The following is a 17724-nucleotide window of genomic DNA, read 5'->3' as shown; positions in this document are numbered from 1 at the left end:
TGGGCTAGTAAAGGGCGAGCACACATACACACACACACACACACACACATAGAGAGAGAGAGAGAGAGAGAGAGTCCATTTGCCCCTGGCCTTGGCTGGGCAGACTATGTGAAGCACTAGAGGAATGTGGAGGCCTCTGAGGCTGACAGTAGGCTTAGACAGACCTAATGGACACATACACATATAACAGCAAACACACACACATACACAAACACAAACAGCAGTATCCTCCATCACCAGACTAATCTTAATACAAACGGAAAGAGAGTTGATTTGAGAATCCCAGTGGGGGAAGTTGATGCTCAACAACGGTCAGAAAAAAAGTGCACCGCTGTACCTTTTCATTTCTCCAGACTCTGAAGATACCACAAGACCCTTTTATTTACATAAGGCCTTAACAGTTCACTAAACTTTGCTGTGGGGAACATTATCCTCAGCCAAAGGCCACACAGAACAGAAGGTGGACACAGTAACGGGAAGAGCTGTATATCTTAATGCAATCCAACACAGGGAGCCTGCAATAATAAACACTACCTTTATAAAGCTCATAATATTTCATTTCGGATGACACGTTGTGAGAGAGCTTTTGATTTAACTCTGGATATGTTTTAACTGTCCTGTAGATCTCCTGCAATTACCTAAAATCTCATAATAAGACGACCTATCACTCTAGGTGTTTTCTAACTCCTATTTTTGTCTTTCCAGGCAGCTAGCTGAAGACAGACTTCTTTTTTCTTTCTTTTTTCCAGTATAGCAGGTTCTGGTGGTTTTATGTTTAAAACAGACCCAGATGTGACAACAAACTAACCACAAAATCTATGTTGAATATAGAAAAGGCACTGTTCTTCTCTCTTATCCTCAGCAATTTACAACAGAAAAAGATTTCTCAATTTTCAAAAATTCACTCTTCAAATATGATGGCCTTACATTTAAGTACTAAAAATAACAACAAAATCCAATGATGAACCAAAATGTCAGCTTGTCAGGAGAAACAAAAGCCTCTGTCTGAAGTTTACACAGGCCAGGCCAAGCACTGACCTTTACGTGAGATAAAACACAGGAAAAATGATTTGTCTAAACGAGACAGAGACTAATTACAGGATAGTTGTGTCAAATAACATAACATTTCTAAAGTCACCTATGTTCTAATCTGAAGCATTTGCCTTATAGGACACAGAAGAGAATAACAACTTTATGTAAAATAGGAAGGGTTAAACTCTTGTGCACATTGCACAGCTGGTCAAGTGCAACGGAAGGCCATTAAACATACTGTAGATACTGTGTAAACATGTAGCCTCAACTGGTGGAGCGAAGCTTAAGCCCGGTTTGAAACTTTCGTTACAGTTAATATATCAGAAAATAAGCCTATTTTGTTTTACAAGTGACTGTTTATCATGATATATTGAATTCTGAAAAATAGCATTTAGTAATGAGATGTCCCACAGCCAGACTGAGCGGTTTGCAAGGTTTTCCAGAGGTCAGTAAACTTCCTATTTTTCTCTGCTGCATTGTACCTGCTGAGAAATCTGATCTCAAATAAGAGATAATTTAATGCTACAAGAACAGGTATTTCAGCAGGAAGAAGATATTTCTCCATTTATATTTTAAACGGAGACACAAATCTCTGGGTGCCGTTAAATATGTCACATCTTCCTCCATAAAAATCGTATCAAAAATTATGCTCAGCAAAATGTTTACATACTATTCTGAGGTTTCTTCGTAACGACATAAGACAATAGCTTTTTGTTTTCTGCTCCTCTTTAAGGATGTTACCTAATAGTTTCTGTGTAGTCTTAAGTCTCACCAAGAATTCGTGACAACTGATGACAGAACACTGAAGGAAATGAAGCCAATCCCTCTCAACATCAACAGACCAGCTGGAGTTTACTATAGGTCAAATACAGTATAAGACATAAGGGACTGGCAATACAGACAGTTGAATGAACCATAAATGAATGGCTCACAGAGAGCAGAGAGATAAACTTCCCTCATGCAAAACATGCAGAACTGTGAGTCCTAACCATCCATCCTTTTCCACTAGAATAATAAACATTGTAGGGAATTAACACATTCGGCAGACACAAAAGTACTGTATGCTTGCATGTTTTGAGTTCTTACTTCAGCAGGTTCTCAGCTCCAGCCCTCATCCTCATCTGTTTGATGATCTGCTGGTTCAGACTGGCTCGTGTATTCTGCAGTTTGCTTCGTCCAGTCTGGGCGAACGGGTTGCAGCCCTGAGACAAGAAAATACAGGCACACACGTCAGCAGAAGATAATATCTTGTGTAGTTAGTGGAAAAAAAACTTGCACACATCAAATAAGTTGGGTGATTTCCCAAAATATGTTTTTTATGCTCATACTATTGTAAAATAGATCCTCAATTTCCTTCAAATCGTTTAAAATTTTATTTTATTTTAACTGTATCAATTGATATCAGATACGGTTTTTTTTTTAAATCAGAAAATATGACAAAAGTGACCAGGTTCAGAAGTTTGTTTTTAAACCCTTCACCCAGAAATGTCAATTCACTCCCACAGAGCTGGCAGATATAACTATTTGGTCAAAGTACTAAATAGCTAGACAGCGTTTTCTCTGAACCTGATCAGAGCATTTTTGTACATTTGGCTTTAAGATTTATTTTTGTGACTGTTCACTTTTTCTTAATTCCCTGATGCAACAGTAAAAATGACTCTAAACTGGGTGTTGAAGGAGCTGCACCTTGTCACACTCAGCTCAAACACATGCTCTCACTCTCCGTGTTTACACGGGTACCGTATGTGACTGAACTGTGTGTCCTTGTCCCCATCACAACCACAAGTGTCCCAGCCTGACTAAGTCAACACACTGTCACTCATACCAGCGCAGATAAACGGGCCCTTCACATTCATACTGACTGACTCACGGCACAGCAGAGGTGCGGCCTGCTACTGTACTTCAAATGGCAAAATAGCACCATGATGCTCAGAAACCAGTCAGCTCAGTAAAACCAGTTAGTTTACAGTCCTCAACTCGGGGACACATTTACATAAACACGTCAAACTCTGAGGTCAGCTGAAGAATGAGCTTCAGTTTCTACATGAGGTAAAGGTGAGGAGTCATTCGTCCAGGCACTCAAACAACATATAACAAATATTTATGACACAAAGAAAAAGAGGTCATCAGTGTAATTTCATCTTCATTACTTAAAGTCCATGTTCACCTTTTGTTTTACACATTAGCAACAGGGAGGGTGCATTGACTCATGAAGCCTGACTCTAATTTACTATTTCCTTTACGATGACTTAACAGATTTTTATTAAAGGACGTCACAATCTTAGATCACTGTTTACTCTCATCGCTCAGAAGAGTAGAGCCTAAACACAACAGCTTTGAGTGCTAAGCAACAAAGATGGAATCTAAGAAACCAGGTACAAAACATACAAAATTAGGGATTTATAAATTAAATTACATTTTATGCCTGTCACAACTTTGTTTGGGAGATTCTCTTTTCCTTTTGAAATTATTTTTTCCCCCCCCCCCCAATTTTGAATGCCCATGTCCCCTGTGCTGCAGTCAAGGTCACTACTGACTCTAGGAACTTCACCATGAGGGCAAAACACACAAGAGGTTCACACTATCCCTCTGATCCCCACATCCCTCACTAGTGCTGCGATAAGGATATAATCCCTCACCGGCTTCCCACAAATGATTAATTATTTAATTGAGATATAAAATGGCCTATATTGACATAGAAGATTTTTTTTGAGCGATAGGTTTGCACTGACTATAAACAGCTTACTGTAACAGCTAATACAGATAGCAAATGTCACAAAAACAATGTCATCATTTCCCACTATATAAAAATACATACACAAATATACACACTTTACTGGGACCATAAGGCTCTTTGGGATTCCTTAACTATTGACCCTACTATAGTTGGTTAGAGGCGCATACCACATAACTGCAATGTTCTGCATTTGAATCTGTCTGAGGACCTTTATTGCATTCATTCCACAGTCTCTCTTCTAGTTTCCTGTCTGCATCTCCACTGTAATCTGTCCAATGAAGATGGAAATACCCCAAAATGATCACCAAAAACAAATAAAACTTAACTGTTGATGTGCTACTGCTCAGAGGGATTGTTTTTATTCATTCAAGTCAGTCAGTGTAGTTGTGTTTTTGCCCTTGTATCACCCGTCACATATTTTACATTTACATCTAAGTCATGTTGCTGATGCAAGTTTGATGTCAGGTCCAATTGGTCACCTTTAACATAGCCTTTTCTCTATAACCACTCAACTGTAGTCACTTGGGTGTTCCTGTACAAACACTCCAGTGACCTGAGAGTGTAATGATTAACCATTTACGCAAATGAGCACCTCCTTAATTACACAACGGTGCTGCATCGAGATTGCCGGGGGGGGGCGTGGCCTGGCTGGCACGTAGCGGAGGCTATTCTTAGAATGACAGCATGGGCGAGGCCGCGAGTGTGCGACAGGAGAGGGCGTGGACTCATGGCAGATTGTTGTTACGTCAGTCATTGTATCATGACTGAGGCATATGTTTGTGTTAAAGAACAAGGGAGTGGCTAGTGCTTGATTGTAACCATAGCAGTATGTTCCGTTTCCATTTTGAATATGAAGCACAGTATGAACATTCAACCCATGCTGTCATTCCAAAGTGATGATCAGGATCCTGACGTAGCAACAGGACTCTGATCAGCTGATCAGTGACCATTACATCCTGTTTTATCATCAAGAATTACAGTCAGTCCATAAAATTGATGGTCAGATACCACACCTCAGCTTCTTGTAAGTTTAGGGACTTTTTTTGTTTTGTATTGTCGTGGACATTGTTTTACAGTGTCTTCTTGATGTCCCCAGCTTGCTTGTCGGCCCTAATGCTTGAAAAAAAGTCATGCAGCTCAACATTATAGCAAGTGACTCACTGCCTTAACTAGACCACTTGACCACTCAGGGAATTGAACGCCTCCCACTCACTGGCAAAGTCAAACAGTACGGCCTTTCTCTTCAAGCGCACAAAACACTTAATTACAGCAAAACACAAAGACAGTCCTGTCTGTCAACATATCCATCAAACAGCCAATCATCCAGCTGTCGTATAACCGAGGCTTCATAAAGAGCGTGTAGAGCATTATGGTTCACGGGACGGTTGGTCGAATGGTTTTACAATTATAGATTGTGTTCAGTGTCTCAATATTCACACCTACTCGTGATGGAGTAATCGTCAAGCTGATTTCATGTATGTTCCCTAATTGACATTGAATCTACTCCAATTACTGAGGGGACGCTTTGACAGATCGCTCCAAAAGGGGGTGTGCTTCCTTCAATCCGGAAAAAGACATCTTCATATTCAGTGACGTACAGTGAAAGATAATATTCTATCACAGCTGAATCGCTCATTTGTCTTTTTCCAATACAAACCCTGCTAAGGGAATACAAATGTGTTTCTAAGCTGAGGGAGCTTGTCTGGTTTCTGAACCAGGACACATGTTGTCAATTTGTGTCTGTGGTCTGGCTGAAGGACGGCCTCGGGCCAGATGCTACGTCAATGCTCTCGTTGGCCGAGGAGGACATGGAAGGAGAATCATGCCGATTCGGCTTTTTGGTCTGCCATCTTTCCATCCAGCAGCCGGCCAGTCGGCGCTCAGCCAAACTGGTGAGGTGAAACAGTGGAGGGGTGGGACGGCAGCCCTGAACCACAACAGCTCCCCCGGGGCATCGGTTGAACCCAGCGAGGCTCTTGTAAATCATTAAACTCGTTTTCACCCAAGAGGATTAGGGCACACGGAAAAATGGAAACTTGGTTAAAATTTGACCAAAAAAGTTTCCAAATTGCAAATCCCTTTAACATTACATAATGAGAGTGCAGCACTCATTGCGTTGTGGTTTTCAGCTCATGTGCAAGGCTTTTTTTCCTTTTACTGAGAAAGTTTTCTGCAATGAGTGCAAAGACTCAAGAGCGTTCGACACTTGGAAATACAGAGGAAAAAGGAAATGTAGAGAGGGATGGACAAAGTAAGATGAGACAGGCTCTACAACGTGTGTTACAGTAATAAAGGTAACAGTTTGTGATTGAGGTATAAGGCTCTACACTCCCCCCAACATGTCTAACAGCAGAGCCAGGCCACGGCTCCCGCTGACTTTTTTTTTTATAGGCACAGGAAGTGCGGCACAGAGCCTAAATCCAGACCGCGTTCAGAGGGGGATTCGGGGGACTGAAAGGGACAAAGGCCCTGTTCAGATGTCCATCCAAACAAGCTTGTCTATGAAAACACTTTGCCGCATGGCAGACCGGGAACTCGGTGAAAACACATTAGATAATCACTCAACCACTGCCAAGAGCTTTTCTCATAGCCTCAAACTAGACAAACTCACAGCTCTTGAAAATGTTACAGTCACAGCTACGTGAACCGTAAAACTGGTTGGAGAGGTTTCGGTGCCGATCCCAGAAGCAGTACATGTTAATTACTACATAACGATAGCTCATCAGCATACTTATTTACATGATGAAAAGGCATCAACTCCAACACAAACACCGGCAGGTAAAATACTCCTCTTATCTCATCTATCAATTAAGATAACCTGGCACTAACAAGAACATTTCAATCATTTAGCTGATGATGTTATCCACAGAAGCTGTAAGATACAGTTAATCAATAAAAAAAGGTCAAAGGTCAGGGCCTTAGTGGCCTTACAATGTGCCCTTAAACACAGCAGCCATTTGTTGTGATGCCCTAAGGGCAGGAGACTAATCTGACAAAGCACTTCCTGGGAAATGCCAATCACCATCACACCTCTGACAATCAGCAGGGAAACTGATAGTGTTAATTATGGGATGTTTGGTCACCGACCTCACAGTATCTGTCACCATCAGTAGTTGAGGGAGATACAGCTATTCTTGGAGTAAAACACACACACACACACACACACACACACACACACACACACACACACACACACACAGTCAGCTGGAGCTGACAGTGTTGAGGTTTCTGCTGCTGTTGGTGACACAAATCCAGTATTGTTTTGCCAAATTGTATACCAAATTGTTTTTTAATCAATAAAAACAAAATTAAAAAAAATAAAGTAAAAGTTTTCTCCATGTGGTGATCTAACTATATACACCTTTGATTCATTGTATGTTTGATAATATATATAAGCCACAAGCGGAACAGTTTCCTCGTCAGTCAACGTATACAGGTTGTATTAGTTAACATGGGAATGCGCACTTTTGAATGCCCGCAATGCACTAAGATAGTCAATTAAAAATAGAAAAACATGTGAAATCTGCTGTCAAGCCGTAAACGTGCACCCCTTGTTTAACTGCAGAGATGTAACCTTACGTGACGCACACGGACATATTGTGACCAAAGAGACGAGAAACAAAAACTCACCTTTCTGAAATAGCTGCTGTCTCCTCCGCCTTCTTTGATGCCGTTTGGTAAAATAGTGTCCGTCATCCTGAGACTCTCTGAGACTCTCTGAGGAACAAAACACGCGTGAATCTCAGACTGTATTTAAGGGCAGAGCGCTGCTGGTCGACAGGTGTGCGTCCTCTCTCTCTCTCCTCCAACAACCCGTCTGCTCTCACTCAACTCCGTCAGGGACTTTTCCAGCAGAAACCAGAAACTCCGCCCAAAAAGGAAAAAAAAAAAAAAAAAAAAAAGGAAAGGTTGAGAATGGGTGGTGCATTCAGAATACATTTTTAAAAAAACTCACCGGACGGCACCTGTTTCATTCAGGTTCCAGGAAACGGATTCACATTTCAAATAGTCTACATTTCTACCTCGATTCTGCACCATTTGTTGCTTGACCTTGTAATAGTTAAAACAACTTGGTTAACCCTACTGGTTATGTTCAAAACTGTATTTACATTTTTGTATTACCTGATCTTTTTTTTTTTTTTTTTGGGGGGGTTATTGAAACAATGTTGAAAGTGAAAAACAAGAAATACACAAGTTGGACAAGAAAAAGAGAAAATATCATACTTTTAAACTACAGAATAGTAATTATTAGATTTTATCTAAAGCTATAAAAACGATTTTATAATAATAAATAATAATAATGCATTGGGGAGAGAGCGGTCGGATGACACACTTTTGTATTGACACCAAAATACCTTCCATTACTCAGAGACTAATTGAACAGCAATGGAAATATTAATGTTTTTGTTAAATGTACAAGGAAGTCATTTCCCCAAAATGATTACACAATAACATTTAAACTGAAGAAATGTCAATCTTAACTTGAAGCCATATATTTACAATGTAACCTGTTAACAAATTCATTCGAGAAAAAGAAAGCATTTGTAAAAAATACAACATTTCATTAATTACTGAGATACGGTATGGTAGCCCAAAATGTAGCTACTCACAGATTTCAAAAATGTGAATAAAATCTGAGGAATAGTCAGACGGTCTCGACTTTGAGGTTTAAAGTGTTAAAAAAATTGTAGGCCTACAACACCTGTGATCTCTAAACAGATATTTTAATGCTTGCCTGGCAACAACAGTGAGTGGATCTGTGGGTGAAGTGAGCTTTACCCCTACACTAGCTTTAAAGGAGCAGTGTGTAGGATTCAGTGGCATCTAGTGGTGAGGTAGCAGATTGCAACCAACTGAATACCCCTCCCCCTTTCCTTTTCAAGCGTGCTGGAGAATAACCTTCTATTGTGGCTCATTTTATGGTAATGTAAACACAAAAATAGTTAAAAGTGACTTTACACTTATGGAAACATAGTTATGAATATTCCATTCAATTTCTACCAATAAACCCCCCCTAGAACCTACACACTGTTTTTGTCAGTGGCTTCTTTAAAGTTACGACGAAAATCAATTATGTTGTGGTGTGTTTAGCTCAACGGTATGTCTCTGTCTGAGATGAAACAAGAGGAGTCGTCAGCTCGTGTTTGGCTGGTTTTGCCAGTTAGAAAGCAGGTTAAGAGGTGGTTATTAATGTCAGGAGAAGATTATTGATAACAACTAGACAGAGTTGAAGCCAGAACAACGAGGGTGTTGCTACTGTGGCTGTAAAACTAGGCCAAGGCTGTCTTTGTCTGGAACATTTCAGCATCTGAAAGCCAGGCAAAAGCTATTAGAACGGAATATATTTTTATTTTCCCAGCCTTATTTAACATATGTGTGGCTGAATGACGGTCTTTCCATTTGAATTCTGAATGTTAAACACATTCTGTGGTTTTTTTCACTTGGGCTTGTCAAGAACTAAAGAAAAAAAGTTCATATTAAAAAGAATACTGGATAAGCAGTTTTTCCGTATACAACACACCACATATAAGTCAGTGAAACACCATGTCAATACTGAACTAATGAGGTGAATCATCACTAATGTTTTAGGGGTCAATAGAGACATTCACATTTGTTAAATTACCAGTTTACATTCCTGTACAGAGAACAATGTCTCACTGAAATGGATAAGACTGTAGATGGAAGTTCAAGTTGTAAACGACCACTCACTTTTCTTAGGTGTCACACTTTCCCACAGTACTGAGCTAGAATGATGTCACAAGCCTGTACAAACCGGTCAAGCTGGTTATGTTGGTGACCAGTTCACAAAGTGAAATGGGTCCTTTAGTTTCACTAGAGTGACCGTTTTTTAACTGTTTGTTCATCAACACATTAACGGTCAGAAAAAAGACCATAAACACAAGTTGTGTTGCTTTTTATGTTTCATCAAATTCACACAATGATGGTCTGAAAAATTGTACATGAAGTGACAAAGCAATCACTGGAATCACTGCCTACTTCTGACGTCACTACAGAGGTCTGGACTTTGGTCACACAAAAATTGCAAGGGGCGTCTGTATCTGTGATTAGGAAAATATCCAGCCACTGACAGAGAGTGTTATTGCTAATTATGCTGTGGAGTAGATCTGATAAAATTGGATGAACAGAAAATGAACTTCTGAAATGTGAGGATATGTTACATCACTGATGTTGTAATAAACAACATCAACCAATAGATGGAGGTAGAGGTCAATATTTGAGCATTGACAGTGTCCATTTCTTCTTCTATTATTTTTAATCACTGGATGATCTGCTTTCCTTGTTTGTTTTCTTCAAATAAATTCAACATAATTCCACTTTACTGTCACCAGCACACATTTATGAATTGTTTAATAGGCTGACTGACACTGTGTGGTGTTTGTGTTTGTGAGGTTTCCATACTTCAAGAAGTCCAAGCTCTCTTTAAATTAGTTTTTTGCATATGTTTTAAAAATCTTCAAAATCAAACAACTAATGGTACCTTTCTGCTTAGGTGTGCGTGTAACACAGGTAATACCAGGGCCCTGGAACTGCCTTACAAGAAATGCCTGTTCTGAATGATTGACAATGTTATGCACTCGTCTGCCAAAAGTCTGTCAAGTCTATCTGAGAAAAGCCTATAGCTTCCCACGTCACCTATAGGCCTAAATCGTGCCTAGCAGTAGAAGCACGTGAGACTCCGTCAGCTTTTCAAAGTAAGATGTTAACAAGGGTGTAAACAAAATACATACATGAAAATAAGATCAGCTGGATCATTTTTAGACAAAGTAAAAATCATGTTGCATCTTCATACATTAAAAAGAAAATACCACAAATTGTGAGAGAAATGCCTGTATTCTTTAATCTGTTGTTGCTTGAAAAAGTTATTAAGACACATTTGAGTTCAAGACATGTCTGACACAAAATCAAGCATTTTTACTGTATCAATTAAGTGATTTTCCAAAGTAAAAGTCACACATTTACATATCGTCTTATTTCCGAAAAGATATGTACGGTAGTCAACAGCGAGAGAAAAACCTTTTATTGATTCTATTTGAATCGTGGCGTGAATTACACATATAGTGTTTGTCAATTTGAAAGATAACATTGCGAGTCAAGAGCAATGGGCCTTCAGAACAATGGGAGTTTAGCTGTCGGGCTGTCAGACAAACGCGCTTTTCCCAATGGGCCTATTTTTTGGACTATTGCGGTTTCACAGTAAGGGGCCGTCAGAACACTGGTATGGCACCCATGGGTTTTAAGAGGACAAAGAGAGGTGTGTGCAGATGTGGAGGTATGCCGGTATGATGTAATATGAGCTTTGTATATTTGCACAAATACATCGTTTGATTTCAGAGATTGAAGCAATTAAAACTCAGTGGTATTAACTGCATATTTACAGTTTTTCAAAGTGAAAATGGTCATTCCACACGCTTCGCTTGCACTAGCACGTGTCTGAGTATCTGTTTTCTTCCTGGAAAAGAAAATCCTGTATGAAAGGATACTGATTTTGGTTGAAGGATGGACATTTAAACATTTTTTTCATGCAAACAGACACAATTAAAGGGACTGAATACCGATAGCAATGCTCAGCTGTCATCATTCCAAAGTTCTAACCGGCGGCCCTCAGGGACCCATACTAGTAAAGCCATAAAGAGGTCTCTGCCTGTTCAAGAGTGCGGTGAACTGAGGGCGCTTTGCCTTTCCGCTCATTTCTCTTCTCCTCACAACGAGGCACAAAGCCGATTGTAAGTGAACTGCCTCCCGGCTGCTTTTCTAAAGGCAGAGGGGGCACTGAAGTGAACAACGGGCAACGGCGTTCAACCCCTGGCCCAACAGGAAGTGCTGTGGGGTTGCTATGCAGCTCTGCTCGCCCGCCGCAAGAACTCTAAGTCCCCGGTTAACAAATTATGTGCCATGCGGGCAGTATAGCAAACCATTTCAGCAGGCACTCCAGAAGCTCTACAGTAAGAATAGATCAAGGGCGGGATGAGAGAGAGTGATAATTTATCCTTGGCTGCAAAGTGGTGTTGGGTTCATGGCCTCTTCTCCTTCCTTTGTCTTTTGGTCCCTCTTTCCTCATTCCTCCTTTCTTGCTTCCCTTCACCACTCCCTCTTTACCTGTATCCATCCCTCTTTTTCCTTTTTCCTGCCTTTCCTCTCTCTGCGGCTCTCTCCTTGCTCCATTTCCTTCCTTCCAACCGCCTGTCTCCTCTTTCATCATTGTTTGCTTTTTATTCATCGTATCCTCTTTCTTGCCATTTTTGCTTCTGAAACTTAATACATACTAATCAGCATGTCTATGTGCTGGAATCCAACACTGTGATGTGTAATTGCTATTTGCTCCTGATTATATTATATTTTATATCCTGAAAGTATTAGTTTGTGCATTGAAATGAATAGTGTGAATAAGTTATTGTAGAGCGATAGAGGTATCTGCCATGAATTGCAGTACCAAATAAAGAGAGAAAATTGCCAAGTGGACAACTGGTAATCTAAACTGACAGGCAGTCTGCAGTTCAGTTAAAGTTTCACAACCTTTTTGTCATGTAACTGCTAGTTTCAGTCAAGTCAACCATGGCTTCCTGTTTTTACTTCGGAGCACAACATGTGAGCCTTCCATATAGCTAACTACTCTATTCATCAACCATTGTAATGTTGCAGGTGCATTTTGCAATCCAGCCCAGTTGGACTGATGAAAGCTGTAATTTTGAGACAAAGAACCCAATAATGGTCTTTCAAGTGATCGATTTTGCTGATGAGCTTGTAGGGTCATATTACCAGACCCTGAATGAGAAAGAAGTCCTGTACAATCGATAATCAGGGGGTCAAATGGCTGGCTAATAGCCGGAATGGGTTGGATTTGGTTTACCGATGAACTGACAGGTCTGTTTAGACAGAGCCAAAATAAATCTCTCAGAACACCACCTTTAGGATCTCCTTCCCCTGATGTAGACCTGTGAGCCAGCCGCTCACAGGAATAGGTGTGTGTTTAGCTGTTTTCTTTTACTTTTTCACAGACAAAAATTTTGATAACCCTCATAAATTGTATAATACCTGAAATTACAGTAAATAACTGATGGGTGCACATGATGAATCAAATGTGTCCTTCAAATTTAGACAAATTACTATTTCTTGGCTGCATTTAGACAAGTCGTTAGAATGGTATGAGCCTTTTTCAGCCTATTATGCAGACTTTGTGGGATTCAGCCTCTTAATGGAGACCCAAGTTGTGTGGGTTTTCATTTGTTTTCATCACAAATCTCTTTTTTTCTGAGGCCAGAGGAAGCTTCTTATCACCACACAAATCCTTAAGCTCATCCTCCACTGCACACTCCACCCCCCACCTCCTCTTCATCATCCTTCTCTCCCATTATTTTCCCCTTATTTCTTCTATTCCTCTTCCTTCTGTCCTCCCTGTCCTCTTGCGACTCCTCCTCCATTCTCCTCCCCTATATACTCCACTTCCTCCTCTTGCTGCTGCAATGGGATGCTGTGATGTATTTGTTTACAGAACAACTCCTCCCCTGATGCCACCACAGTATTTTGGCTATTTCCCCCTCCATCTCCTCCTCGTCCCCTCCCGTCATCACACTGAAGCCAGTGTTTTTCGGCTTGCCTTCCTGTCGCCAACAAAGCATCTCCTCTCTTTGTTGGGGCCTCCTTTTGGAGAGGGAGGCCGGGCTCCAAGTTAATTGTGCATTCGTTAGCATTCGCCTGCCGCAACTTAACAACTTAACTCCTTAAACTGTAGATGAAGTGGTGTGTTTGTGTGTGTGTGTGTGTGTGGTTTTTTTTTTTTCTGGTTAAGGCTGCAGATACATGGCTAAATGGAACAGAAACTCTTTCAATAATATTAAATTGCGAATCCATTTTTCTTTTGAAGAAACAGACTGAAAGGAAGCTCTAAGAGGTAGATAACTCACGCTCACACTTCGGATATGAGTAGCTGTGCCTTGCTCAAGAAAGAAGTGAAGGATGATGTTCATTAACATTCCCTACCAGGTTGTACTGTCTGCTGTGTCTTTCAGAATCAATTACACGGGGAACTGGTAAGAAAGTTTAGCATGTTAGCTTGCTAAGATTCACTAATTAGCACAAAGTACAGCTGAGGCTGATGAGCATGTCATTAGTTTTGCAGGTATTTGGTCACAAACAAAAGTATTGGCACAAATTAAAATGGTGATTTGTGGGAAGCTAAAGGATCACCAACATTTTTACAATTAACTCAGTTGGGAACATGATTATTTTAACCAAATCTATTCAATCTATTCAATACTTAACTTGGATTTCCTTCCAAGCTAGTTTGGCTAGGAAGCAAAGCAAACAATCACCGACAAACTTCTCTGTTTATCCACTAGGTCTATATGACCTCAGAATTATGAGCTCAACCTGTGTATTATTCAAAGCCACAAAAACCAGTCATCTTCCATCTCTACCATCTGTAACACCTTCACCTTTTCTATCTATAATTTTCCTCTCTGCTGTATTTTCTCAAAAGTCCCTAAAATCTGTTACTTTTTTCTCTACCATTTGTTATATCACATATAATATATATTATATTACACTGGGAGTCGCCATAGTAAGGGATGTTCAGATCTGACACATAAATGCCATTGTTGAGCTAACCAGCTTAGTCGACTGGTAAAAAGGGAGGCCGAAAGATAAAAAACACATTTAGCAAAGGACTCTTGTGAATGTACGTGCCATGAACTTTAAACCGTTCATTTTGATGCACTTTTCCACAAAATAGTCTATTGCAGAGTGAGACTGCTAGTTTGTGAAAGCTGTTTAGCCTCAGGACACAAACACCATCCAGTACCGACGCTTTGCGTGCGTCCCAATACGGCAGTTACAGCAGACAACACCGTCTCAACTGACAGTGTTGCATAAAAGTAGCACCAACCCTCTGGATCCCCCCCCCCAGGTAAACACTGTTAGCTGTGTCAGCACTGTTACTGCTGTTAGCACCGTTAGCAGAGAGAGCTGTCACCTTGTTTAGATCTGTGTGGAGGCAATAGATATATGCTTTTTAAAATTTCTATTTGAGCAACTATAACTATTCAGCAGATATACGAAATTAACAAGACGATCTTCAAGATGATCTCATTGAAAGTAATCCAATGTTTATGCTTGACAACGGATACCGCCATGTTTCTACAGCCATGTATGGAAAAACCAGACAATGGCTCTGGAATGAGCCTTTTGTGTTTTGACATTACCTAAAGGAAGGGATGAGTACCAAAACTCAGTATTAAACAGGCCCTAGTGCTAAATTATTAAATACTGGAGTATTGATAAGCTCCGACGTTAGTAGGGTTTTTATCAGCATTGAAAGTTAGTTGTTAGTATCTCTTCTGCTCTTTCTGTAAGGGCTGAGTTCCTCCAACTAAACACACACAGAGACACAAACACAGACACACACGGAACAAAGTCAGCATGCAGAGCGGAGAGGGTTTGTTGGATACAGTGAGAACGAGATGACAAAGAAGTCAGGAGGCCAGGAGGACAGATATTATACCTGATGTCTGTGTTCTTCATTGTCATTAAAACTTCACTTAGGATTTTTTATTTTTTATTGAAATTTTCGATTGGTTTCCATTGAGATAGTTATGACTTTATTCAGTGACTTTGCTGTTGTTAACATTATTGTTACTCTATAAAACAATATTTAGTTGTATTTAAATTACCGGTATTAATACATTTTAATCCTGTTCTGAATTTATTTTTTTTAATTCTATGTATGTATTTAAAAGCAATTATTTAGTCATGAAAAATAACTGAGTACTCCTTGTAGTAATACAATCTTAAAGAAACCTATCCCTGCCTGAAGGTCACCGTAGTTCTCTAACAAACTTGGAAAGGGAGGGGAGAGCAGAGGGTCATGTTGTTGCTTGCAATCTGCAACTTCACCACTAGATGCCGTTAAATCTCACACACTGTTCCTTCAAAAACCTTAGATACCTGGAGGAACTTTATTCTTTTGAGTGTTTATTTTTCTAGTCCGTAATCTTTTGCACAGATTACATTAATAAATAACTTTTATTGGCTTTTTGCATGTGGTGCTTTGTTTGCAGTGGTGTGGTGAGTGTGGTTGTCGTCCTCTCTTGTCTCCCCTATGTATGCGGTGAAAAACTATGCACTGTAGATAAAAGCAAAATGCAAGATACTCTTTCAATGAGCTTTGATGAAACAATTGAACATAAATTAGGTAACTAACATAAATAAACACAGTCATGCTTGCGTGCACATATGTGAGAGAGTTGATGGCAGCTGCAGTCGGTGCGTTGCTGTGCATGAAAGCTTCGCTAGTAAAAAACACCTGTGTGCTGACTCGAAATGAAGCATCGGATCGGGCTCAGTATAGCCAATACCGATCAGTTAAAAACAAAATGCCTTGATCGGCCCCGATACCGATATTTGAGATCGGAAAGGGACATCCACTGGGGGATTATTAGATAATCCCTTGGCAGGGATTCCTCTCAGTCTGCATTTCAACAGGATTTACAGTGCAGGAAAACTCAAAGCCAGTAACACAATAACTAGAAATAAGTTCACCTGTATCTCAACACCATAGTCTGTATATAAGAAGTGGCTGTAGTAGTAGTGATGTCACCCATTGGTTTGTGGACTGCAGTTTTAAAGCCTACAGTTCGGCATTTTGGCCATCGCCATCTTGCCTTTTTAAGGCACTTCCACATCGACTTCACTTTTCAGAACCGCGGGTTGCTGCCTGCGCAACACACAGAATTTACAGCGCAGGAGCACTCACTGAACCATTACAGAGCAATAGTGCATAAACAAAATACATAGCTCTTGAAGTCCTATTCTTGTAGATAAATTGAGGGGGTACACATTTAAAATATCAGTTTCATAATGGTTTCTTTCTTGTGACATCTTCGTTTGTGTGTGTGTGTGTGTGTGTGTGTGTGTGTGTGTGTGTGTGTGTGTGTGTGTGTGTGTGTGTGTGTGTGTGTGTGTGTGTGTGTGTGTGTGTGTGTGTGTGTGTGTGTGTGTGTGTGTGTCCATGTGCTCTGACATATTAAAAGTGCAGGGGGCTTTATTGAAAACCAGGAAGTCGTCACTGAAAACAAATACACTGCAGGGGAAATAATCAATCATTCCAGGGCAATGTTTCACTCTCTCTGTTCCTCTGGCACATATATGCCTATTTAGCTAATTGGTATGAGTGTGAAGTTTTACAGAGGTCCTTCTGAGGAGACCAGACGACAAGTCATGTGCTGTGAATCCAAAAACACTATTCTACCATCCAAATTTCCTCAGGAACACTCCAGGGAATGGTTACATAATGTAAATGTTGACAACAGACACACGAAAAAAAGTATTTATTTTACCCTACCCTCATTTTTAAGCTGTGAAAAACTAAAACACTGTTTTCTATGCAGACTTCTCCCAGCAGGAGAAACACACAGCTAACATAAATTATGGTTCTGTTTTATTTACAGTCAGCGTGCTAGTAAGCCTTTCCAGTCGACCAGTACCAACGGAACGCAGACACTGTTAATATTATTTAAATACACCTGTATTTTTCCTGCCACCACATAAAGAAAAATCTGTAGTGAAAATTGCGTACTGCATGAGGTTACTACACTCCAACTGTCCATAAATAAATTAAAGAGGTGTAGACAGGCCTGTTTTAACAGGCTGACAGGGAGTGAGGGATCTGTCAATTGAGCTGTAAGTTCACACCCAGTTTTAAGAAATCTGATCAGACACAGTAGTGAAAACACATGGGTGGTTGTGGGGGCTTGTACTTCCTGCTGTAAACGCTTGTAGAGCTACGCCTGCTATAAACCTTTTTTACTGCAGACATTTGGACAGGCGTTACTAAGCACATTGACAACGGATTTGTTCTAGTCAAGTGTCTCAACAAGTCCTTATTTACACTTGTGCTGATCCTACTGTGACATGGTAACATGCCATAAGGGGATAAAAAA

At 40.2% G+C, this 17724-nt stretch overlaps 1 protein-coding gene across 1 annotated transcript in view; it reads right to left on the bottom strand.

Moving 5' to 3' along the window:
- The window catches only part of rhpn2 (rhophilin, Rho GTPase binding protein 2), a 29650-nt gene extending 22060 nt beyond the window's left edge, over positions 1–7590 (bottom strand). Inside the window, exons 1-2 of the mRNA XM_054612963.1 lie at positions 7400–7590; positions 2119–2234 (exon numbers count right to left, since the gene is read on the bottom strand). Coding sequence (XP_054468938.1) covers positions 2119–2234; positions 7400–7465 — 182 coding nt within the window. The 5' untranslated portion in view covers positions 7466–7590. The remainder of the gene's footprint in view (positions 1–2118; positions 2235–7399) is intronic.
- Between the last annotated feature and the right edge of the window lie 10134 nt (positions 7591–17724).

The sequence above is a fragment of the Anoplopoma fimbria genome, chromosome 2, assembly GCF_027596085.1.
Source record: "Anoplopoma fimbria isolate UVic2021 breed Golden Eagle Sablefish chromosome 2, Afim_UVic_2022, whole genome shotgun sequence".
Lineage (NCBI taxonomy): Eukaryota > Metazoa > Chordata > Actinopteri > Perciformes > Anoplopomatidae > Anoplopoma > Anoplopoma fimbria.
Note: the sequence above shows the minus strand (reverse complement) of the source record. Positions and strands in the feature narration are given on the sequence as shown.